Source organism: Symphodus melops, assembly GCF_947650265.1.
Source record: "Symphodus melops genome assembly, chromosome: 4".
NCBI lineage: Eukaryota > Metazoa > Chordata > Actinopteri > Labriformes > Labridae > Symphodus > Symphodus melops.
Window position 1 is genome coordinate 3,149,891 of NC_136694.1, and position 26,637 is coordinate 3,176,527.

The following is a 26,637-nucleotide window of genomic DNA, read 5'->3' on the forward strand; positions in this document are numbered from 1 at the left end:
ATGTTTACTGTGTTACTGTGAGGTTTGTAGACGCATTTGGAGCTTTCAGATTGTCCTGCAGATCCTCACAGATATTTAGACTTTCCTGAAAAAGAGGAAAATAAACAAACACATTCCCGTCTGGTAGCTGTAGCTCTATTAGCTGAATCTACTTCCTGGAATATTATGAGCAAGCAGACCTTCCCCGCTAACAGTCCTGAGGAAGTTACGAGATGAGAGAGCTCTGAAGCTTGAAAGAAAACATGACGTGAACGCACATAGAGAGAGAGATATGAGCTTGAGGGGCCAGTTCTCAGTCTATCACAGGAGCCTCACTAGGAGCTGGTCAGATGAGTGAAGCTGGAACCTGTCTTAATAAGATGGAGGGTGCTCGAGTGATTCAAGTCATATGAAAGAAAAAAATCTTTGTTTGTTTTCAGGTGAAGTTGGGCTGAGAAAGCAGGACTCTCTCTCTCTCTCTCTCTCTCTCTCTCTTTTACAGCTAATTAGGATGCTCTGCTTTGATCCAGTCAGCCTTCTTCTTTTCCCATTCCTATAATAGGGAGCACATCTGTTCATGACAAAGACTGTGTGTTTGCCTGTCAGACGTGACCCTGCCATCTTGCTTTAATTGATGTGGTAGCCATTTTCATTAGTTGTTTATCTGGGATTAAAAGCCATCCATCTGGTTTGATTATGAGAGGGAAAAAAAAAAAGCACCGCAGCTTTGCTCAGGCTATTGTGTGCAAACACTGTCAGTAAATTCTTCCAGAGACGCCGCCTCTGTCAGTCAGTGCAGTCGATGCAAGGTGAACGAGCAGCTCTGCATGAAGGGCGTTCTGTTTGAGTGTGCATACGCTCAAGCAGCGGTTGATTGACTAATTATCGACAGGACACACAGCCCGGGGAGGTGCTCGACTGAAGGACGCAGGGAAGGGAACTAACAGTGAACCATGACCTCAACATCTGCAGTGTGTGTAATCAGGCAATGCCAATAAGAGACTCTGTGGCTCAGAGTCAAGGACACAGAGAGTCTGAGGAAAAGCTCAGAGCGCTGCTGCCCAGAGAGGGGCGTGACAAAAAGATGTATTTTTGTTCTTTAAAGTGGTACATTTAGTTCACCTTACTGAGGTACTGAAGACCCCTACTGACAACACCTTTGGTCCTTGAAGGCTAATACATTTCAGGCACATTTTTCCACACAATCATCATCAGAAATAACAAAAGTCAGATTGAGTGAGAACGTTTCTCAGGCAAGTCGCACGGCCCGGAGGATGAAACATTTCTGATTGTAATTGCCTTAAAGCCTTTTCTTACAAGTTTCTAACAAGTGTCAAATGGGTCGTTTGTCATTTCCTGTTTTCATGACACATCAGAGAATTTTTTATCAGACCATGAGCTTTTTCTGATATGTGGACTTTACAAGAAAGGGCCATTTTCTTCCCCTTCCACCTGTCTTATTTTCTGTGTTAAAAGACAGGTTTATCCAACCCAGTCCAAAGTACAACACATTTAAAAATCAAAGGAAATTGTAGTTGCCAAGTAGAGTTACTGTAGAAGTTTAGAATCCAACTGAGGCTGATAAAATGGATTCTTTGTATTTTACTGTTTGATGTTAGCTTTTAGCATCTTTCCCTCATACAGTTGGATGTTGTTGTCAATGCAGTTACAGGTAAAGACATGTTTTCTAAAGCATGTCTTCAGACGTGTAAATGCATCGTCATTTGTCACCATGCTTGTGAGGTATCCTGTTCTGGCTTATTTTGTCTGTTAAAGGCAGGGTTGACTCATTTTCGAGAACTAGCACGATTTTGAAAGTTGCATTTCCTCAGCGCTTCATCTTCATCGTTCTCGTCTCCCTCTAAAGCCACGCCACTCACTTACATGCAAGGATGCCGTTGGTCTAGAAGCGGACCTCAGCTCGTGCTTCGAGTGGGGGCTCGTGCATGCACAGGCTAGAGAGCGTGCAGGGAGAGAGGAAGGCGTGTGATTGGTTCGTCAGATTGGTACCTCGTGGCAGACATTGATCGCAGTTTTTACAGACGTACAAACTGAAACAGATTGTCTTTGTTCCTTTTTCAGAGCAGATGAGTAATTATTATAATTTCTGTCAGGACCTAAAGACAATGTCAACCAACATTTCTAAAAAGACCATATGGAGAAAATTACCAAGCCTGCCTTTCATGAATAAGTCCCATAAAAAAATGCTGTAATTGTATTTTTCCTGCATTAAAACAGTTTGGTCCAAATAAACATTTACTCATTCAGAACAGTAAACAAGTGACACATTGATAGATAGTTTTTGTGACAATACTATATTTAATTTTAAGGTCAAGATTTACATTTACTACAGTTGGCTGAAATATACTTGTTGGCATAGTTACTACAAAATGGATGTGTAGCATTTGAAACCATTTCACTGTGAAGTCCTTTAAAATGAACACTGATTTATCTGTAAAAGAAGAGTCGATAACATGAAGATATGTGCAGCAGTTGTTGTGTTGGAGCGAGCTGTCGGGGGGGGGGGGGGGGGGGGTGGTAGAGCTCCATCTCAGCAGGTGTGTTTCACAGACCACACACACACACACACACACACACACACACACACACACACACACACAGAAGGGCTGGCGTCTTGGACAAACCCACTCAGGTTTCTGTGCTTTGCTTCAGGATAAACCCTGCAGTGAGTGAAGAACATACATTCCCATCCTCCTCCTGTTCTGAGGGTGGAGAGGTGCATCTTTATTTTCTTCAAACTTTCAATCCTGCAAGCTGTTTCTATGCCAGATTTCCTTCATAGAGAGAATTATAGAGAATATAATATATAATGAGCCTCACACTGGGCTTCTTTGCCTAAAGAGCACAGTCGAACTGCCTCTGTCTTTGAAATCAGCCGTACAAATAATGTGGCCTTCTCCTTCCAGATCCTTCATGTTTAAATGCAGGCAGCTCTTCCGGGTACAAAGGTTGCATCAAAGCTTGAAACCAAGATAATCACAGTAATCTCTGATATCATTTGTCTACTAGACAAGTAATTATACAAATGCAAAAAGACATCAAATCATGATTATTCACATGGCGCCAGTAGCTCTCTCTGTAGGGACTTGATTGGGAACCGTGGGTTGGTTTGTAGTAGGTGAGTTGCCCTTGAGCAAGGCACTGGACCCCCAACATCCCCGGTGCACTTCATGCATAGCAGTGTCTAGCATCACCACATGACATCTCTCCATTAATGCTCCTGTGTGTGTGTGTGTGTGTGTGTGTGTGTGTGTGTGTGTGTGTGTGTGTGTGTGTGTGTGTGTGTGTGTGTGTGTGTGTGTGTGTGTGTGTGTGTGTGTGTGTGTGTGTGTGTGTGTGTGTGTGTGTGTGTGTGTGTGTGTGAGAATCTGTGTTTGCTCTGCAGAGCGGGTTGTGGAACGCTTAATTAGACGTTTTCGACTCATTTGCACAGGTTTAGAGGTTGCCAAAAGCAGCGCAGTCACTTAGTGAATTTGCCCATGATGGCATGAAAGACTGAAATCTTGATTTCCTCGAAATAATGAGGTCTCCAGTTAAACACATCACAAGCCAAACTGTTTCACTGACATCAGCTGTGACAGTCTTAATCACGGCTGCACCCACGATGTGGAAGGATTTTGAAGCGACAGCTGAGATACCTCCGTTGTGTGTCGTCTTGTATCGCGTGTCAAGACCTATAATCTAAACTTCTAAACAAAAAAGGTTTGCAATTATTCTGAGTGTGAATATATTAGAAGAGACAGGCACACATGCATTAAAATGTTTGTGTTTTTATCTTTAATTATAGTGTGTGTGTGTGTGTGTGTGTGTGTGTGTTCATTTTGGTATGTTTTTAATTGTACTGCTGCAAGGCACATCTTGCAGAGAGACCTCTGTGTCAGTGAGTCCTCCCTGCTAAAGTTTAAAAAAAAGGATACAAAAATAAATGTAATGAAAAAAAATTTCATTTTTGATCAATTTTAAACAGAGGATGCAAAAAAAAAAAAGAAAAAAAACCACCCTCTGTGGCCGCCTGTGGGAGGTCCATTTTCTTGGAGTTAAAGAGACACATGAGATCTCATGCAATGAGCGCTGTGCTGTGTATGTGGGCATTTCACTCTCTGGAACCTCCCACAAACAAACACACACTCTGCTGTGTCAGGCCACTCTAATTTCCCTTAACAGCCATACCACCCTCCCAGCTCCTGATATATTAACACTCACACACACATTATCAACACACACTCAGACACACACACACACACACACACATAGGCACACACACGGTGTCCAGTGGCCACCGCCTCAGTCACTTAGCTCTCATTTTGAAAACCTGTGTGATAAATCGCTCCCCCGCCGTGATGTGTTATTTTTTTCTGCCTCAGAAGTTTTCCTCAAGGTAGGGCAAATTTAATAATGCAAACATTATGTAAATGACCTAATTTAAACAGAAAATGCATTGTGGGAAAGCAGACGCCTCCACACATGCTATCTTGTTTGTAGCATTTATAAACATTCACTCAGCCTGCCTCCACAGTTTATCACAGTGTGGAGAAATGAAAAATGAATAAAAGCCCCACAATGAGGTTATTATGCCCTTTATGATGCGTACACATCAAACAGACAAACACCTGATGTCAAGGCAACGGATTACATAGGGGATTTATAGCACAGTGCACAACACCCTAAACCATCCGTAGCTAAGGGACAATATGTAAATATAGCAGATCAGAGAGTAGGACTAACATTACTGCTAGCCTTAACAACACAATGTTCCTCTTGAAGGTTAGATAAACCTCTCCGTTCCTGAGGAGAAAAAAACGCCTAAAAAGAGTCAGCATGAAAGAATAAAGGTAATCAAAAGAAGCAGAGATATGTGTGAATTAAATGTTTTCCATTAACGGGGGGGTAAAGAAAAAGAAATATCTCAAATAAGTTTTAGATTGTAGTGCAAGGAATTTGAAAAAAGGCAAGTTTGAGGAATGCAATGAAATTTGAATCTGGCTGCCCATTAACTCAGATTTATTTTTATTTTTTAAACTCTATTTATCCCCGTGGGGCAGCTAGCTCACCAAGCGGTTGACCACATGAGCAGCGACCCGCATACACCCTGACGGAGCAGGCGGAGCAATTTGGGACACATTAGACATGTTGCTCACAGGAGCTGGGGATCGAACCCTCGACCTTCCAATTTGAGATACAACAACTCTGCCCACTGAACCACAGCCACCCATTTTATATACATATATATTAAGACAGCAGAAATGAACATGTTTACAGCCTGGAATAGATTAGCTTTATTGGTGTTCACTGTGATCACCTCATTCATTTTGTTACATTTGTTGGGCACGTGGCTGATCCGACTGTCATGCGGGTGCTTTTCAGATGCTTAGTAAGAGTCTCAGCTCCATTTCTTTCCTGCTTTAAAGTTCATTTAAAGCTTTTCCAATATCCCACCATATTTAGACTTCTACTTTAGGCTCATCAAATCTCAGAAGTCTCTAACCCCAGATTTAATTAACTCAACCTGTATGATAAGATTAAACCCATGAGGTTATCCCTGAGGTGAGGTTGTAAATCTATCTACACGTCTCACTGAGGCTCTTAGCCCAGGTCTAAACGGTCCTTTACTCAATAATCTTAGCTTGGATCCAGCTGCTTCCTTACTCTGACGGGAGGATGTTAATTGAGGTTGTCCTGCACTCGTTGGAAGCACGGCTCTTGGCTTGATTCACATCATCTCAAACTCTCAAGGTTCTTCAACAAATGAGTTTTGAAGTACAACACACCTACCCTCTCTTCATTTGAACAACGAGTCCTTCAAACTACTTTTTTTTGTTTTGTTTCACAGACTGAAATGGAAATGCATTTTCAGATGTGGTCTCATGATATGTCAGTATATTCCAAAACCTTTACAAAAACCAGAACAGATAAGTGTTTTTTAGACGTATTGTTTACCAATAAAAAAGTGGCTTTTAATACCAGATCCTAATAGATCATTTTCATAGAACTAATGGGTATTAATTTGCTTTGCAGCTAGCCTCAAGTGGACAACTAAAGTACTGCAAGTGTCGCACTCCCACATTGGCTTCATTTTTAATGTGGGGGAATACTTAAAAAAATGATTGACTGTCAGATGAAACATAGGATCAGGAGTCTTCTGATGCTCTGTTGACCCATTGATCCGCCCTGACCTCCTTTTGACATTTAAAGGGTGTTACAGAGGATAATCTTTGATTTCAAGGTTTATCTCTGCTCAGACCAGACGGCGATTCGAAATCTTAACTACATAATTACACAGATTCTTAAAAGTCTAAATCCAGGTTTTTCAAGGACTGTATATATAACTGGCACAAACTTGTGTTTTGTGTAGTGTGGTAACATAGTTGTTAGTGCACAACGGGTGGGGTGGTTATTTGTGCTCATTCCCTGCTTCAGCTCGGCACATGAGATGGGACGCTGAAATAAGGCTTGAGCACTTTTAATGCACACTTGATGCTCGATTTTAGACTGCCTAATCTTTCCTTCCCTAGTTACGAGCATTAGCGTTACCTGAATTTAGGTGTGAATACTAGTGTTGTTGTCAAGACAACACTAACAGAGTGCACCGAGTCAAGGCCAAGAATGTAAAAATCAATCATCAGCTTATGTTCAGTGGGCGTGTCACTTACTTAGACCGTGACACCAGGAAGGCGATAAATAAAGGGGCGTTCCCCTTCGACTTAAAGTAGTGACGTTAAAAACCAGCCTATCACTGGTGGCTTTGACCGGTCTTGATTTAAAATCCACCCAGTCTGAGACCAAGACAAGACCAAGGAGAAATGCTTTTGATTCCAAGACGAGACAGAAACCTTCAAAATGTGGTCTCAAGACTAATTGTGAGACCAGGACCGAGTTTGAATACTTCAACACTAGTGAATACTGCCATGTGTGATCTGTCTTCTTTCACCACTCAGAGCTATTCATCATATGACGGCATGCACTGAAATGTGACTGATTGAATTTAAATACTGTCATCTACATAATCCTTGTTCATTTCCAAAAGATAATGAATTTATACTTCATGTCTTTGGTTGTGAATTACATCATGTGCTCTTCTCTTTCGTTCTTGATCTTTAGCTCCAGGATAACTTTTGTCACTAGATTACAGACACTGATGCGTTATTGTGTGCACTGATATTAAAAGAACAAGTAGCATGTATAACCAAAGAAACAGTTTGTTGTTTTTGCATAACTGAGCTTTTCTCGTGTGCTTTTGTTCCTCGTGTGTGTTTTGTCAAGTAAAGCAGGTTCTTAGGGACAATAAGCATTATCATCCATGCAGAGAAGAAAATCAAGTTAAGCATACACACGGCCATGTTTCTGACAGCAGGGGAGCTGACATCAGAAAGGGGGGCCGAAAAAGTCGATTAAATCCTTGAAAGCATAAAAATAAGGAGTCTCTGCGGTGTGCAGGTGGCACGCTTGTTGTAATGCACGGTCACCCTCCTGTGATTTGTTGCACAGCAGTAACACTCGGCTCCAGCTTCTCCAATGTACTGTGAAGTAATGAAGACTCTCTATGGAAGGCGTCTCTGTCACGTCAGCCTGTCAGACGGCTCCCAGGTGAAAAAGGAGCCGTTTCTCTAGACAGAGCACCACATCTAAACTCTCCCTGCCTGTTGTCTGTGTGCTTGCAGCATGTCCACGTCCATGTGCTGCCCAGGAAGGCCGGGGACTTTGAGAGGAATGACAGCGTCTACGATGAGGTAAAGATCTGCTTTTATCCGGAAATATGAAGCAAAGGCAGAAACCTGCAAAGCGTTGATCATTCACAAAAGTTTTCTACACAACACGGGGATGCATCATTGTGGGTTATCATGTTATGCTTAGCAGCTCTACCAGGTGCACAAAGTCATCTCAATGACTTCATCATGAATGTAGTTCAATCAGGAGAGACGAGTGATATCAAGATAATGGTTTATCACAATGAATAATGGCACTTGACAGAAAGTCTTTGGTGCTTGGACTCTATGTGGTGGTTGTTGTGTTTGGAGGATAAAGTTCTGAGCATCATTGGAATAAATCCCCCACATGGGGTCCAGACCCTGGTGGGGGTGAAGCTGAGGCCTTGATGAGACCGGATGGGTGAAGACATGATGATTCTGCTGATAAAGATGGCGGTGATGGGGAGGTGGAGGGGCAGACGAACACCAGCGTGAAGGCACAGAAAGAATCCTATTTAAAAAGAGGAGCAGAACGATGATTGGCTGAAAATGAGGGAGGAACACCGTGCCATTGGTTAGATGAGCGCCGCTGACGAGACAGCTGATGAGAATGACAGCGAGTGAGGGTGCGAGCAAAAAAAGAAAGGGTGAAGGAGAAAGACCTGATGGAGAATCACTCACAGTCTTCCTCACTGACCTTGCGTTAACGCTACATTAAATAGACTGAACCTTAAAGGTATGACATGTGACGCATCAGTCTCTCAGATCCCCAAAAGAAAAACTCCCTTCAGTGCACCACCTCCCATCCTCCCCCAGCTGTTTGTCAGACTGATCTCCTCTCTGATGTGCAGCTCCAAGTTTCAAAATGTGTTTCTTATGTCTCCGAAGAATTCAAACCAAACAAAGAATGTTCTTCGACACTCCACCGTTAACACTGAACAGAAAACGTCCCACAGAGAGTGGGGCCAAGATTTGCAATTTGTGTGCCGTGGCTTTTTGCATTGGTTGTGACGTTTTTTGGTTTTTTTGCAGTCTTGTTGTAACTTTATTTAAAAAAAAAAAAAGGTTTTGGCTTGTGTACATTTTGAACCTCCCAGCCTCCACAGAGAGTGAGGGGTTCACATGTTTGAGTCTGAGCCAACGCTATGAAAACCGAACTGAGAACAACAAACCCCAGAGGGGTTAAAAAAGCAAAAACACAAACAGTGCATACACTTGAGTTTATAAACAGACCGGGGATACGTCCTGTTCTCTCATCAGTGCTTTGCTCTGCAGCCTCGCTTGTGAAAGGTGTCTCATATTTCCACAGGTATGCTACTTGGTGGCAGGAGTGACAAAGTGTTGGTAAAATAAATGGCAAGAGCAAGATTTTTGTATATATATCATATTTTTGTCATATGTCATATATATATATATATATATATATATATTTTTTTTTTTTTTTTTTTTTTTTAAATATACATATGAATGCTGTATGAATGTTTTCTATGTTGCCTTTGGAGGATGATATGTTTATATCATTATCATTAAAGCAGCACTCTGATCTCATCTGTCTTTCCACAAGTGAAAGTGTACAAAGTGTTTATACCTAATATTGTTTAATTCAGTGATATTTTTTCCTACCTTTATTTCATTAATCTAAACATGCTCGTAGCAAAAGAAAATATTTAAAATTTTATTTGTTTTACTTTTTTTGCTATTGAAGCCGTTTATATTTCCTGTTCCCTGTTTTTGAGCTGCTGTAACACCCACATGTCCACCAATTGGGGGATCAATATAGTCTATCCATATCCTTACATACTTGCTGTGGCCCCTCTTTATCAGAGAGCAGTCACTATTAGCAACAAAGGGTGAAGAGCTTTTGAGCTATGCACGAGTGGCTGGAACATAAACCCACATCATGTTTTATTTCAGACCTCCCCCCTCCCCCCTCCAGGCAATAAATAGATTTTTAAAAAATTAGCAGTGGAAGAGCGGATTTTTGTTCTGCATAACTGGCATTGTTCTTCGAGAGGTAGAGTTGTGTGTGAGTGTGTTATTGCAGGAATCTGAAAACACAATTCACTGCTAATGAACTGATTCACCTGTGGCTCCTAATAACTTTAATTAAACATCTGAGAGATGAGTTGGAACAAATATCAGAGGGCTCTACAGCCCCCAGGAGACCGAATCTCCAAACCAATGAACCACAACACTTCAATAAGAAAATAATGAACATGCCTTTCAGGCTGTTTTAAATTTCACTGTGACATTTTGAATTTGTAACAAGAGAGTCTGTAGCAAATGAATATCAATAACTGGTGAGTGTTTGATATGAATATTCTAATAACCACGTCTAATAAAAAGAACTTCAGTACACTTCCTCATCGTGCCTGAGGGGAGAAATGAAACGTGCGGCTCCACAGCAGAGTCCCAGAAGCGAAAATATAAATAGGTTTGTTTTTAATTTGCATGCGATCATAAGGGTTATTGTGAGAGCATTGGCACCGCCGCCATTTCTACTTTCCGTGTCACACCCAGAAAATGAGAGTATTTTTCTTGGAGGTGTTTTTCTTGGCGCTGAATAATCACCCAGTGTTTGCTCCCGTAATACCTTACCTCTGTTAAGTGTTTTATGGAGCAGAGTTAACACATTTATTCCTTCATAACGACTGTTTAAGAGGCAATAGAACAGGTGGAGCCCTTTTCTTTCAACGTTGTAAAAAAAAAAGGGAGGAAACACGGACAGCTGCTTAGAGTCTCTTTTCAATCATTTCAGTGTTTGGGATGAACTAATGGACACAAATGATGATGATGGTAGTACAGTGTCCCTACTTAAGTTTTACAGGTTTCCTTATATTACATCCCCTCCATATGCAGATGAGAAAAAAAAGTAAATACATGAATCTGAAAAACATTTTTAATTCGATGCATGCAGCAAAGGAGCTCTTAGTGAATGCTACGTTCATACTGCATGTGAATGGTTTTAACAACACACTGCTGCTTTGGTGCGGCATCATCATTGTTCTGCAAGTTGTAAAACTAAGTCATTGAAGTCATCTTCCACATCTAGAGAGGTATATTTTTAAATCAGTTTGGCCTTGTGGTGTTTTATTTCCGGGCAGAAAACGCTGGCTGTGTGTGCATGAAGCGTTTGTGCGCTGAGAAGGAGGGCGCCGCCCGTCCGTCCTGTCTCTATGACAACATCGTGTTGACAACCTCTTTTTTCTGGGTGGACGTTTTCTGCTGCGAACGCTCCTCCTCTCCATCAGTGATCGGCTAGTGATGCCTGAAACCTGATTCACGCTTCTTGTGGACGACGCAGGCGATATTGCGCAATTGCGGCCAGCACGAAGCATGTAATGTAACTTGTAATGAACGTTTTTAGTTGTGGCTGTAAACTGTATCTAAAATAGTTTATATGGTGTTTATTATGTATTGACTCGTTGTGTACAGTGGTTGTGTTGTCTACATTGTGTGTTGCGTGGATGAATTGACCAACGAGTTTCTCCGCTGAGGATTAATACAGTTTTCTAATCTAATCTAAAATTCAATGTACTGGACTAAAAGTCAATAACAAATTGAGCTTCAGAAAATGAGCTCCTTGCAGTATGACTGGTAAAAAGCAATTTATTACTTCCGCCCCCTCTGCCAGGCGAGGAAGTCCACAGCTTTATCAGATGCAGATAGTGCATGACAGTGGAGCCACAGTGAGCGGGCTGTTTATCGGCGTAAAGAGAAGGGATAGGACTCGCGAGTGCAGTTCTCTTGTCATTTTATTTAGATGAAGTGAAGCGCAGGAGGCCTCGGCTGCTCGCTGGATCTCGTGGGCTGACAGCAGCTCTGTGATAGAGAGTGGAGTCAGCAGCAGCTAAACACTGTTGAAGCTATCTTTTCTCGGTGTTTTGCCTTCGTCTCTCTGTCTCTCCCTCTGTCTCTCTCTTGGTATCTCTGTCTCTCTCTGATATACCACACGACATATTCCATTTTCTTTACAGTGTCACCTTGCCCAAAAAGAGCTGTCACAGTGCATCATACTCGCTTTGAAAGCCTTATTTGTGTCTTTCTTTTGTTCCCAGGATGTCTTACTCTTCCCCTATGCTTTATCAATTTGGGTCCTTTGAAACAGAAGAAAAAGAGGAGATGTTAGGTGACCTATTTCAGTCTGTCTGTGTTCTGATTATACTTCACTTTACATTTTTCAGAGGAAACATGAGCCTTTTTAAAATCCATTAATCTGACATTCATGGCTGCAGAGGTTCACTCTCTAGTGTGCAGAATACAGTGGAGATTAATTATAAAAAGTTTACACTCAAAGTACTTCCAGACACGACTACATGCTGCGGTGCAGGAGAACATTTGTAGATTGTGATTTTGCGTGCAGTTTTTCTCCAGCAGGTGGCACTAAGGTAAAGGTCATGGGGTCATAATGTTTACATTTATATGAATTTATCCAAAATGCATTGCAAGATGTTTTGCTGCCTGTCCACTCTTTTGGAAACATTTGGACAGGTTGAGGTCTGGATGTTACCCTGTATGAGATGACACTGCAAAGTGTTAAAAAAAAAAAAAACGTTTGCATTGCAGATATTTCCATTTACATGGTTTTAACCTTGTTTAACCGTAACCCTTATGCCGTTGTTTTGCGATTTGTAAGACTTAAAAACATATGTTAAGTCCTGTATAAATCTTTAATGCATCTCCCTCTTTATCACTTTCAGCCCCATTCAGTCTCAGCAGAAGGCTGCTCAACATGGGTCTGGTTCCTCTTGAGGTTTCTGACCATTTAAAGGGTGTTTTTTCTAAGTATTGCTGGAATAGTTTTAATGGTATATAATCTTACGCTAAACATTTTAAGGGCAGTTGTCAGGCTACTTTGTTGTAGTCAGTCCAAGTTTTGGTGTGGTGTGGTTAGTGTTTGTCCCCTGGCTTCTCCCCAACAAAACACAATTAGACAGATGAACATCAAAAGTGACTGTGCTAAGAGACATCGTGTTGCAAGGACAAAAAAAGGAAAAATTAACAAGTACATTTGACATTCACGAGTTTTTATTGATTCAAAGATTTATTTTCGTTAATTTTTGCCTTTATTTTTCTTGATAGTGGATATTGTCGGAAAACTGGGAGAGAGAGAGAGAGAGTGGGAATGCTTGCTCAGCTGACTGAAGCCTAACCACTAGGCCACCAGCGTCCTGAGTTTTTATTTTTTATCTTAGATTTACAATTGTGAAAAGGACAAGTGCTCAGTGAGGAATCCACCCCACTCCATTCCCCAACACACACACACACCTACACACACACACACACCTACACACACACACACACACACCTACACACACGTGCATGCTTTTATAACATACCCCATCACATGGCCCTTAGTGGCCAACACAACCCAACAGACCTAGGCTAAGTACACGAGCTCTGGGCAGAGTGACACAGCTGATACTTTCTACTCAACCACTTGGCCTCTCATGAGTCCACAACCCAACATGACATAGATCGACAGGGTTAGCACGTGGGCGCTTCTCTGCTGTGGTGTTAGTCAAGTTAGGCTCATGACTCCTCTGGAAGACTCTGCTGTTAGCTCCTGCGTCTCAGAGCCTCCCTCTTCATGCTCGCTCTCACTGCCATTAACACCCAAATGTAGAAGTTATTGCTATTTAATGATTTTGTGCGAGGGCCAAACAAGCGAACAGTACACAAATATTTCTGGTGCTAAAATTAGAAGCCAGGAACAGGAACAAGGAGGGAAGAGTCCCTAAAACGTTTTGAGAAAAAGGGTAGAGAAGGCCAAACCAGGACGAGGGGCCCTCCTCCTATTATCTACATCCTGCTATTTCCTCATTTTTACGAGCGAAGAGAGGAGAAAATGGAGGTGAAACATACTCTTCACATATCGATAAATTATTGCTTGCACAGAAAATTAAAAAAAAGAAGTAAAAAGACTTTTAAAGTTTTGATCAGGTAAAAGTCTGAAAACCTCCCGTGTAAAATGTTTGTACAAAGAAAGAAACGTTTTTTATTCAAACGTCACCTTTGCCCACAAAAGAATGACATGTAAAACTTTAAGTTATTTTGTGAGGCAAAGAGCGAAAACTTGGATTTTATGCAAAGTCCAAATTCAGAGGAAAATACGACCTTGCATTCCAGATATTTTCTTCAAAATTAAAGAAGTCAAAGTTTGTCCTGTGAGGAATTGTTACCCTGCTTCACTATTCACAGAACACACAATACGCCGGCAGCTGTGCTGCATCATGTGCTGAGGTAACGTTCGAACCACGGTGGCCTTCTCTCATTGAGTCGGTGCTCTGTAAGTCAGGTCTGTAGGACATATTTACCCAAGTAACTTTTTATTTATTTATTTTTTTTCCTTACACCATTGTGAAGTACCTCCTGTGCTGAAAGCTGAACGCCTCAGAAAGGTCAATGGATTTTCAACACACTAAGTGTTTTGACCTTTTGATCAGCTGCATAAAGAAAGAAACATGAGGCCACCGGTCAAAGAACTCTGATCTTTTCCGATGTTGAACTGTGTGAAGAACTCCATTTCTTTCACTTCGGCTTCTTTTGCCTTTTATAGAAATAAAACTTTGAGTCACAAAAAATGTCCTAAAAAAGCCAAATGGTCAGCAAGCAAGACTGTGAATGGACTTAAAGGTAAAATGGAAAATGCTACTTTCATAGCCTTCAACACTAATTATAGCATTATTGCAGAAAGTATGAGGTGAGCACAGTTTTACTCCATAAACTGCTAATCTGTTAAAAAAAAAGAAGTTAAATTAGATATCAGTTAATCCATTATTTCTGTTCAGATTTAACAGAAGTTTAAAATAATGTCAGAGCCAAATGGCTGAGCGGTTAGGTTGTGCCCCATTTAATATGTGAACATTTTGGTGGACTGCTTTGGTTTGGAGTTGTGAGCCCTCAGGGGCCCCCCCCACTGGTCTGGGGCCCCCAGCAGTTTCCGGCCTTGCCTGATGATGAGCAGCACCTCTGAGTGCGACTGAATCCATCAAACCGATAACAACACTAATCAAGTGTCTCTGACGTCAGTGAACCTGACTGAATGACAGTCCTTTGAAATGATGATGTCACTTAAGTGCTGATAGACATGATGTGGCCTCTAATGACCAAACATGTTTGTGTGGTCAGAGCCCTGCCGGGGCAACAAGCTGCTCTCGCCATGGACCAGAGGTTATTTCAAACAGGAGAATTAATCAGAGGAGAGGGAGTCCATGATTCTTCATCTGCTCACATTTGTGTTATTTTGTGACGGTGCTGCACAATGTCAGCTCATGATTATTTCTTATAATTAGGTTGTTTAAACAAACTTTTCTTTCACTTTTCCTTCAGTTTAAAAAAAACTTCCACCATTCGGTAAGCAAATTCAAAACATGGGTTTGTGACCTGATCACTGGTGATTAAAGGGATACTTCACCCATTTGGATTAAGCTTTGTATCATTAGACACCTGGCGAACGAAAAATGGTTTCAACTTCAAACTGATATGATTTGGATGTCTGAGGCTATCTCTATGAGCAATAGTTCTACATAGCAACAAGCAGCTGAGAATGATGGAGGAACAGGAGACGGCTGCTGTAGACAGGCAGGTGTTGTGCCTGCAGCAGCCGAGGCACGAGACCTGCCTGTCGGCGGCGGTGAGCACGACGAGCTCAACAGGTGAAGTATCCCTTTAATTGGTTTTAATTCAAATTACCCATGTGTTATAGCTATAGACTTTAATGACTAGCTGTGCTGATGCCTTGTTGAGCTGCAGCCTCAGAAAGTTACAAATGTTAGCATCATGTTGTCTCACCAGGTAAGAATTATAATATAAGGTGGCCGATTCACTCAGATCTTTGGATCAGCAAATCTTTACAATCCTAATCACAACCAACAGTGTGTCATTGTCACATAACTTATGGCTACTTAATACCCCACAATGCATTGGGAAAAACAATGTGCATTGAAAAGAAGAGATCCACACCAAAGCGCCCCCATTTAAAGGATTTATAAACAAGTGATGCCAACATGCTCTCCCTGAGACCGGAGGAACCATAACCACCATATCACATCAACAGCATTGACATTGTTACCATTGCAAAGAAAATAATCAAAGAAATTTAAAATGAGCTCACTGGCTATAAAGTGAGTAGGTGGTGAAAAAAATAAGTTTTGAATGTTTTTGCAGACAGTTGTGCCCACAATGACTCAGACATTCATTTAATTATTATTTCACACACTTTAAATATTCCAATACACTCAGACGTTTTGCCTCCCTGCCGTTCTTAAAATGGTATTACGGGTATTACTATTATGGCAGCTTCAGTACATTTTTTTTAACTTGCATAACAGTTTTACTTACTCTGATTCTTCTAAACTACTTTCACTGAACCTATAATACCATATGGTAATCACAGTCCATAGTGTAAAGCATGTTGTATAAGTTCATTTTTAAAAAAACCAATTATATTCAGTGTTGTACGGTATGATGAGACTGAATTTGATGCCACAATTCAAGAGAAGCTTGCAGGCTCTTCCTTCCCTCAAGAAATGTCATCACTGCCTGCACATGTCCTGAATGTTGGACTGGGTCTTCATTCTCACTGCATTGTTTTCTAACATCATAATTTGTAGTTTGGAATTCTGGGATTTGATGATTAACTGTCTCTTCATCTCCTCTTAGAAAAAGAAAAAAAATCGTCACAGACCCCTTCTCTCTCTTAACCTCAAACAGTACCAAGACTAACGGGCCAACTGGATTCTGTTAAGTTGAAGGCTGATGTGGCGCTGTAGAGCCCAAGGCCCACTGAGGCCCACTGCCAAAGTTAGAAAGACTGGAGCGCTCCTGTTGAAATTTTTTGGACCTTTAGATCGACTTTGAAACAACTATTTTAAGGTGAAAAAGTTGAATATTGTGGATTTAAATGCCGAGGTCAAAGTAGCTTCCTGTGGACAGGGGTTGAGAATTAGCATTATGTATGCTAATGTCCGCTCAGTTTGCTAAAACACTTGAACACTGCATTTGGTTCGACCAATGTATCTGTGATATCCATGCCAAACAGAGTCCGTCTATCTTCATTAAAGGAAAAAGTGAAGTTTAATTTGACAGTAATATTTTGAAAGCCCTTGTTACTCCAATTCATAGAAACGCGGCTCTATCACAGTCTGTGTTTGAGTCGAGGCGATCAAAAACACAAACAACCTCCTCTTCCTTCTGTTCCATCAAGCTTTCATGTGTTACAGTTTGATAAATAGCACCTTAGTTTGACTGCTTCAATTAGTACAGCAAGTGTGCAAACATACACACTGTGACTATGATTGGGAACAAATATGCATGCTTCATATATTCTCAGCATCATTTGTAATGATTTTGATGTTGTTCATACTCGTTATATAGGACTGTGGCAGCAGTAGCGTTATGAATCTAGTTTTGACCCATATAAGCCTTCAGGATTTAATCACAGCTCTGACCTGTTTCTTTATGCTTTCCTGTGCCCACTGTAGAGAAGGTAATGAATCTGTCTGACAATCAGATAAACACTATACTGTCTCACAGAGAGTAATTGCAGCAAACACTCAGTTTGGACCCCCTGATAATAAGAATGCTGATTCTGATGTTAGCTTATGCCATCCATCTTTTTCTGTGTCTCTTCTGATAATTTAATATACGCAGAGGCACAACATGAATAATAATTCTGGTGGTTTTTAATGTTGTGTTTGCAGTTCTTCAACACAGTTCAGGTCAACGTTAGTCTGTAGAGAGTTAGCGATTGTAAAACTTAAAGTGGAGCCTGCAGAAAAAGAAAAACAATAATTCAAGCTTTTCAAACAGTGAGCTTGGACATACCACTTTATACATTTTTGCGAATTAAGGTTTCCATTTATAGAAGCTAACTTTTGTTTGTTGTGTCCTGTAATCACTTTGATTATGAAACTTGAAGGAAGAATGTCACTTTTTGATCCAGTAGATGTTGCCTTTGAGCACCAGTGTGAAACCAAAACAAGCTGCGGTTTGGAGACACCTCTGCTATTCTGAAGCCTCCGCTCTCCTCCAGCAGCACACCTCCAACCACTCTCCACTCGCAATCACACACTGGAGTTATGAATTAGAGTGCACCATATTTACGCTCCATGAAGCGCAAGCTTGAACTGCAGCTGCCTGTGTCCTAACTGTGTTTGTTGTCTTGGCATGCTCATGTTAAAAACACTGATTAACTCGTTGCTTCATATTGCACATAAATTGACACATATGTGATCGAGTTCTAAAGACACTTACGTGACATGCAAACAGTGAGTATGTTATTCTTCTTTTCTCATGTCCTCGTCTAAAACAACTTTATACACAAGGTCGTGTCGTCCGTGTACACATGACGTAAACACGGCTCAGAGAACTGGTGGGACTCGAGCTTCTTACAAAATTAAAAATGAATCACTTGAAAGAAATCCCCTCAGAGCAGCACCAGCTTCTCATTTAGAGCAATTTGTGCTTGGGTCAGGTTAGCCAGGTAAGTCACTATCAAAAGATCATTGATGTTGGAATTGAGCATATTCTCGAAGCTCTCAGCTGAGATGCGAGCTTCTTACTCATTGTAGACTCACAGAGACTTTTACAGAGGATATACTGGATTTCTGTTGCATTTATAGAATGTCACACATTCTGACTTTAACAAACAGGTTGTGAACAAACACATATTCATCCAAACTGTCCCAACGAGCATTGATCCCTCAATGCACAGGAAACTGTGGATGTACATGTATTAAATGTTATTAAAGGCTGCAGGTGTAAAAATAGGTTTATGTTCGCAGCGATTTTGAATGTATACTGGCTTTATAGCCACAATGCTCTAATGTCCATGTTTGTCATCCCGTTGATTTTTTGAGATCTAGAAATCATTTAACCCAGCAATTTAATTTATGCGGCTGCATCTGTGAATGTGTATGAAGGGGATTATTTGATACTGATGGACGCGTCACATATTGTAGCAGCCTCTGCTATCAGTGTGTGATTGCGGTGTGAATGAGTAAAAAATGGGAAAAAAAAAAAAAATGCTATTCTATATTAAGTCCATTTACCATTACTCATTGTGTTTTCAGAAAGTAACAATCATTTAAAGGTTTAATGGGTCATTTGAGTATTTTGTCGGGTTGGCTTTGCCGCTGTTGTGGTGGGGACCAATGGGAAATTTTTTAATGGGGCCCAGACTTCCAAATAACTCCCCTGTAAATATGAACCCCATCATTTAGCTTTAAATTACCAATCATTGATAGATGTAAATCAATCTCAGACAATTTAATTCCATACCTATGTGACCTTGAAATTGGACTTGCAGACAAACTAGAGCTCAATTACTTTTGTCCTCACTCAGATCTTTTATGATCAGTACACTTCCCCATGCTGTCGCCTATCTTCAATATGAAGTCCCATGGGTGCAGGAGGAAAATGACTCTCACTTATTTAGCTTTCGGATAATAATGTTTCATTCCACTCTGTAACTTTCCAATCGATTCCTCCTATCCCCAGTCTCTATCTGTTCCATTTTCTGCAGCCACATCTCTCGCACCACTGGCACTGTCCCAGCAATGAATTATAGTGTCTCAATTCCCCCACGCTCAGTCTTCATCTCCAAGGTCTCCGAGCGTTTGATACTGTCTGATGATGTTCTTCTTTTGATCTTATCATTGGCCCTCCTCATTTAACTGAGGGATCATATAAAGAGATGTTTCTTGTCACTGATTTATCTTCCAATGTGCAAGAGCAGAAACAGGAAAAAGGTCATCAGATTTCCCAGTGTGGTTGCTAGGGACTCGGTGTTGGGTCATCATTTTTCCCCCTCTCTGACAGACTGCTATTTGTCTCTTTTAACACAATAATAGAACGCTTTTATATCAGAAAATGGTCTAATTTGTCATTCCACTCAAACCTCCTTGGGAACGGTAGTTATGAGTGTTTCTTTCACACCAGGGCCAATAACAAGACCTGGCTTCCTGTCTCCAGAAGACAGCAATCAGTGCTTAATGGAGCCATCATTTCCATTTACCAATCTGTGGGATGGACAGGAAGCACAGTAATAAAAGGTTACACTGCAGTTAACGATAAATTGCAATAACATTTTTTATCCATCTCTTTCATTTTCATTCCAATTGTTGAGAAAATGTTCAATATTCCTCCCAAAAGTCTGCAAAAAAGAAAAATAGAAGAAAAAACAATGAGCCTTTCTTTGAGCTGATGTTGAATGAATATTGAAGTCCTCAAAAGATAACTCAATTAACTACTTTGTAGGTTTGCTCTGAAATATTTGCGCAAACCAATTAAGTTCACGCACTGAGGTGTTTTCTCTACAAATCCGGTTCTATAGATAAAGACTTGTACTGTATTTGCAGGTGCTGCAGAGACACAGGAATAGAATTAGCACAGATACACCTGGCACGTTTGGCTCTCCTGCTAAATGTTTCACTGTAAACACTGATTATCTTCCAATCTTTCATGCCTTCTTTCCCGGCTCTTATTCATAGCATGTTGAGGCAGCTCTGTTTATTTCGCTGCTCCCAGGGATAACCATCTGTCCCTGCAGAAAAAAACAGGCTGCACAATTTAGCATCACAGCTAGCTGCCTTCAGACGGTCTTGGCTGCGTTGTTTTTTAAAAGCATTTCCCAGAACGTCCTCTTGATGGCATTTGTCAAAGATGAAACTGTTAATTATTTCACCAACTGTGGGATGCATTGAGGCTATTTAGTGCAGCATATGGAAAAGCTATCAAGTTGTTGTACTCTTTTTTTTTTTTGCATATCACCAGCATTACACAGCAGTTTGTAACTCTTCGACTTGCTCTTTGCCATGTCCTCTTTTCTTTTCATTACCGCGCCCTTCTCAATATGTTCACTCATTCTACTCACCCAGCACCTGCAGTGAATTACCCAACGAAGAAGTCACCATCTGATGTGCTGACATATCCTGAAACATTTCCAACTCAAACTCAGTTTAGACTTTGGCTAACTGAGAGCACAGTTTGAACACTTTCTGAGAAACTGTTAATTTTATGCCTCACTTAGCATTGTGTAATAGCTATTGTCAAAGTTATCAGTAACAAGTATTCGCTTGAATCTGTGTGCATGTCCTTTTGGTAGAACACATAACTGAACCCTGAGCAAAAACAAGCTGTAAATGGCGTGTTAGATTCTTAAATAAAAGGACATGATGGATGGTATTTATCGGATTTTCAAAGTGTACAGTATAAAAACTGACAATGATTTTCTATCACACTCTGCAAACCTGCGTTTTCATGTTTTTTGCCCCACCCCCCACGTGCTCCACTAATTCACGCACTCTAAAAAACTCACAGCCGCACAGCCGTTATACTGTCTCTGCTTATTTGCACTACCCTACAATGCACTACCTAACTTAATCTGTATTCTGTTTATACTGTTCATCTTTAATATATCTACATACTGCTTCCCTGGTGCAATAATCAATCAATAATCAATCATACTGCCTTTGTCTGTTGATTGTCTGTCATTCATTATTTGTTTGTCTCGAATGTCTTCACTTAGTTATGCTGCTTTTTTTTATAGTACTGCTATTTTTTTTATTGCTATTTTTTTATTTAATTGGGGGTTGTTATTCTTTAGTGCTTTTTTGTTTTTTTAATGCACTACAGAAATATCAGAAGAATGCAAACACTTGAGTTATTAGCTGGCCTTAATACAAGCATGTTGGCCTTCTTTAAAAAGACAACAACCTTTAAAAATAGACTTGCTTTGTTCAAGATGTAGCCCCGATGTTTCCATGACGCTGCCTTTTTTTAAGAGGCCTTCATTACTGGCTGAATGCCAGGACCTGACTGATGAAGGCATGTGGAGCGTTTTGTGAAAATAGATTGTGGCAGCATTTTGTTAGTGCGTCCCATGGATCACATCTCAGTCGCTCCGATGGCTGCCTCCTTGTGTCAGCCGGATTGCTCCGCTGTCATACTTCTTATGGGCGTGTAAACAGTTCCACTGACACGCCGTCAGCTCTCAGATGTCAGTCCGTCACCATCGCGCGACCACTCCTCAGCACCATTAGTCTGCCTCTTCATTTCCAGAGAGTTTCAAACACCAAGGAAGGGACTTCTTCTCTGTTCCAACGACGCTCTATGCTGCAAGTTTAATGAGGAGAATTTGATGGGAACAAGCTACAGGATGCAAAACAAACACCCACACACTCCACGCTAAAAGGAGATGGACAGTTGTGTTAAAGCATGTCAACATGGGGATGTGAGGAAAGGTTTACAGTCTGAACCTGTTCAACATTACATGTTGATGTTTAAGATGTTTTACTTGTTTATAAGGTTAGAAAAAAAGAGAATACAACCCATTACCAATACCATCTTCTGATTTGACTAAGGGAATTAGTTTAAAGAGAGAAAACATTTTGACTGAAGGTTAGGACAAAAATGTTGTGAATTTTTATCGACTTTGAGTTTTGGGCGAATAATCCTGGACAAAAACTATCGAGGGCAAAACCGTTTTTATCCCTCAGCCTTATTTGTCACGGCAGCGTTCACTTTCCCATCGCTCTATCTGGAGCATTGTGAACTTAAAAAGCACCCATGTGTGTCCGTGTCCGGTGGGGACTGTCACAGTTGCACAGGAGCATGGACGAGGACATTATGGAAGCCCTCAGTTAGGCTCCTTTTAATTTCTTTGGGGAATCCGGATGGAGCCGTTGTGTTCAAGCAGGGTGGGGGATATTTTAAACATGTATTCTCCCCCATTTTCCAACATGTCTCTGTAGTGCAAATGACTTTTCTCGTGTCAGAGGGGGAGCTGCGAAAGGAAGGAGCTGGAAATGGCTTACGCTCTGGTCCCTGCTGGGAGAAGGAGGTAGAATAGTTAACAGTAGGACCATGAGAGGACGGACGAGGATGCTTCTGGAGGACAGTTTGAATGTCTCCAGTTGATCAGTGTCCTCTCTACCAACAATGCTCCTGTGGCTCAATTAGTAGAATTCAACAGAATGGGGCAACGAAAACACCCACACATGCATCTGCAGTATGTGGAAGCAACAAACAGTGGGGGCTACTTGAAGGTCAGGTGATGTACAGCATCGAATTCATTTACTGACTATAACCACATGGTTATTTTGGGCGTTTTATTTGTGTGTATGTATTTTACTTTAATAACAGTGGATGATAATGGATCTTTGTGCCTGTAACCAAATCATCCAAATGATTAACGACTGCTCTACCGCTCCATGCCAGAGTTTGCTGAGTTAAATTCTGCTTTGTTTTGAAGGCCATAATGTGTTGTTCTCTGTATTTTGAATACTTTTATGAATCAGCCCTCATGTGTCTTCTCAACTGGACTTCAATGTTCCCACTTTTGAACAGCTTGTAAATACTGAACAAAATGTAGATACTGGATAACAAATACACCTTCAGTTATTGGTGCAAAAGTCGGGGCAGGGTGTGGTGATTAATTAATGAATAGGAACTGGACTTGAGCTTGTATCGCCCTTTTTGAGTCTTCTGACTACCTAACGCACGTTTGACACTTCACATTCACAAGCTGCTGCAGTGGGAGCAATGTGGGGTGCCAAGTGTCTCGCCCAAGAACACGTGGGTGCAGGAGCTGGGGGTTGAACCCACCACATTCTAGATGAGAGACGGCCAACTCTACCACATGAGAGCCATTCACAGCACTGCTCCTGTCACTTTGAAGCAGCTAAGCTAATTACATTGTCCAGTAACTTCAGCTGTGATCAGGTTGTTCGGGCCTCCTTTACTGTTACTCATCTGCAAGTAGCAGAACAAAGGAGCTCATAGTTGCACACAGACAGCATGAAGTGCACACTCATTCTGTTATTTCCAGCAGCTTCCTATCGCTCACACTTCCTGTGCTTGCTTCTTCACTCGCTTGCTTATGGCAGGAGAACATCAGTTATAAATAAATATCTGAAGAGAAGGCACGTTGGACGTCTCTCTTTTGAAAATCATCTCTTACACTGAGTTGAACAGTCCAATGTTAAAGCCATGTAGTGATTTTGATTTATTATTGATTTTTTTTTTTTTTTAGTCCTTCACTCTCCTCCACTGCTACCACCAAACAGTGAAAACTCTGACTGCTATAGCTGTGGTAACCTTGCTTCACATTCATACAGAATCAGCTGTCTCACATTAACCCTGTGCTGTTTGACGCCAAGACAAAAAATGGCTTTAATTATTTATTAGAATGCTTGTTATGCCTTCTTTTGGAGTAAAGTGAGCGATAGACGATTTGACCTACAGCCTTTGTACACGGGACGGCTGTGGTTCAGTTGGAAGAGTCGGCAGTCTCCTATCAATAAGTTTGAGGGTTCGATCTCCAGCTCCTGCATCAACATGTCTGATGTGTCCTTGGGCAAGTCACTTGACACCTGGAATTGCTCCCGCTACTTCATCGGCGGCGTGTGAATGTGCATGAATGAGATTAGTTACTTCTGATAGACACTGATGAGGAAGTTTGTGGGAAAGCGGCACTTTAAGTAATCAGAAGACTAGAAAAGCACTGTACAAGCTCCGTCTATATAGGATATCATTATCTGGTTCTGAATGTGAGAGCCTGAGCTCTGACTGGAGATTAGCAGTCCTCACACCTGCATGGAGACAGAACACACTCCTCTAATAGGCTGACTTCTGACACCCAGTCTGCAGAGCACAGCTATTCTCCGGCTCTAATGTTTGGGCACGAGTCCAGCAGTCACATTCACCAGCATATTATTCTGACAAGAAGAACATTTCCGCTCAGAGGGACCAAAAGTTGATCAGAAGTTGTGACAGATCCAAACCATAAAGGGAAGGAGGGAAAAAAACAGAAAAAGGCCTGATTTATTCTGCTGATGTATTCAGTGCATTCATGTGAAAATAACAGCTGCTCAATGACAGGGCTGCGGAGGTTTGAGAGGACTGGGTTTTCTTATAAAAAATAATAAAATGGATGATTAAAGATGATTACCAGCACAGTTGAAGGGACTGCTAGATTGTGTTTCTCTCCGGAGAGCAGTTATGTAGAAGGAACGGGAACAAGCTGTTGTGTTTTACGTTGACAAAAAGAAAGGAAAGGATTTTATCGCCTATTGTCTGTTATTTGTCCAAATTGTCTTTCAATCAAACGTCACCTCCTGCCAATTTCAGGACATTCGGGCCCAAAGAAATGTTCTAAAATTGTTTTTCACACGTACCGTACATCTCAGAGCCGGAGGTCACACACGCTCCAACCGCTACCTTCACTCGCCAAAATGCCCAGCCATCCTCTTTCAGCTGAAATGAACAGCCAGAGACGCTCTCTAATGGTTGGAGATTAGACAGGTGATGATGTCACCCACGTTGTGCAGTTTCTCTTCCTCATACTTTGTACTTCTCACTGTTAATCATGTTTTACACGGAAGCCCTAAGCAGACATACATCAATGCATTGTATTTGACTCCACTGTGCAGTAATAACGAGTATAATATAACAGATGTTTCTTGAGATTGTGACTTCATTATCTCTTTATTTTTTCGTGAAGACCAGTTAAGTTATTCAGATTTGAGAAAACTGCAGCGATAAAGTGATTATCATGAACAAATCGGTGTTCTTCAGTAGAGATGATTACATCGGGATCTTGAGAAAAACAGCCAATAATGTCCTCGTTGCGTTGGTTAAATGGAGCTAAATCTGCAAACAAGCATTGCACCTGACGTCTGTAACACAGAGCGAGCTCCATCAGCTGGGACACACGTTTAATCTCTGTATCCTGTTTTTCTGTAACGTGCTGGAGACTTTGTTTTATGAACTCTGGAATAAAAGCTGGAACAGGAAAGCTACTCGGAGAAAAAACAAAGTGAAGGTGTGCACATCCACAGGACAAAATCGCTGTCTCTCTAACTAAAGCGCTCCCTCTAAAGGCACCCGTTGCTGTTGTGACAGCTCGTACTTGTGTGCGTCCGTGGAGAGGTGAAAGCGGCGCCGCTGCAGCCTCAGCTCTGCAGGAGCGGCTTCAGTGACGCTTATTCTGTCAGACGCAAGTAAAAGGCAGCGATAGGCGAAGCAGAGGCGTTTATCACTGAGGGGGGGTTAAAAATGATACAAACAAGTCAAGTCAGAGATGATTTTATATTTACTGCACAGGTGACGCACAGGACAATTCTCGGCCCGGTTTTCGACACACACCCATTTGGGGGGTTCGATGGCAGGGTTTCTAATTTTTTATCCAAAGACTCTTCAAGTGTGTGGTGTCACTACGATTATTTTTACTGCTCCTGTTTGAGTCTGAGCCCCCCCAGATCTGGAGTCGTAATTCCTTGTTGGATCGCCCCTGATGGAGCAGCCAATGAGAGGACACAGACTAACTGAAATGTTGCGCACTCTGACAACTCACCCTCAGCTCGCCCTGCAAATTGTATAAAGCCACATATCATCCATCTTCATTTCCATTTAGTTTTTATCATTCTGCTGTTTTTCACTGCAAAACAGAAAAACAAGCTGTGCATTGCCGATCGTCCTCCATATTGGTTTTTCTTCCGAGGTCACGTTTGAGACCATGTGAGGTTCTGTGAGATCTCACGTCTGTAACTATGTGTGGTCTCCCGGTCTCGTCTAGTCATCTAGTCTTCGCATTAAGATTTGAAAAATCGTCTCGCATAAGTTTTAGGTGTCTTCTCTGCATGTTTTTTTTTGGTTGCTGAAATCTATGAATTAGAGCTGTGATTAATTTAGTTACCTGGTTTGTGTCTGATTGCTCATCGTAAATATTGAAATGAATAAATAGAGTCGAGACAAACAGCAGAATCCGTCACAAGCATTTCTCTTGTCTTATTGATCTTATGGCACATCAAATCCCCTTATTAAAAATAACGACTGTAATCATTTTCAGCAGTTTGATGACACTTAACAAAATAATTAAATGTAATTTCTTTGAAAAATACAACTCAACACCCTTTGAATCCCGAGTATTTTCTCTCTTTAATGACTT

The 26,637-nt window shown here is 41.2% G+C and overlaps 1 protein-coding gene across 4 annotated transcripts in view; it reads left to right on the top strand.

Annotated features, from left to right (window-relative positions):
* fhit (fragile histidine triad diadenosine triphosphatase) overlaps positions 1-26,637 on the top strand; it is a 252,603-nt gene that overhangs the window by 207,576 nt on the left and 18,390 nt on the right. For all 4 annotated transcript variants that reach the window (XM_079340579.1, XM_079340582.1, XM_079340581.1 and 1 more), the window contains one exon: positions 7,659-7,727. In XM_079340579.1, the coding sequence (XP_079196705.1) occupies positions 7,659-7,727 (69 nt within the window). The remainder of the gene's footprint in view (positions 1-7,658; positions 7,728-26,637) is intronic.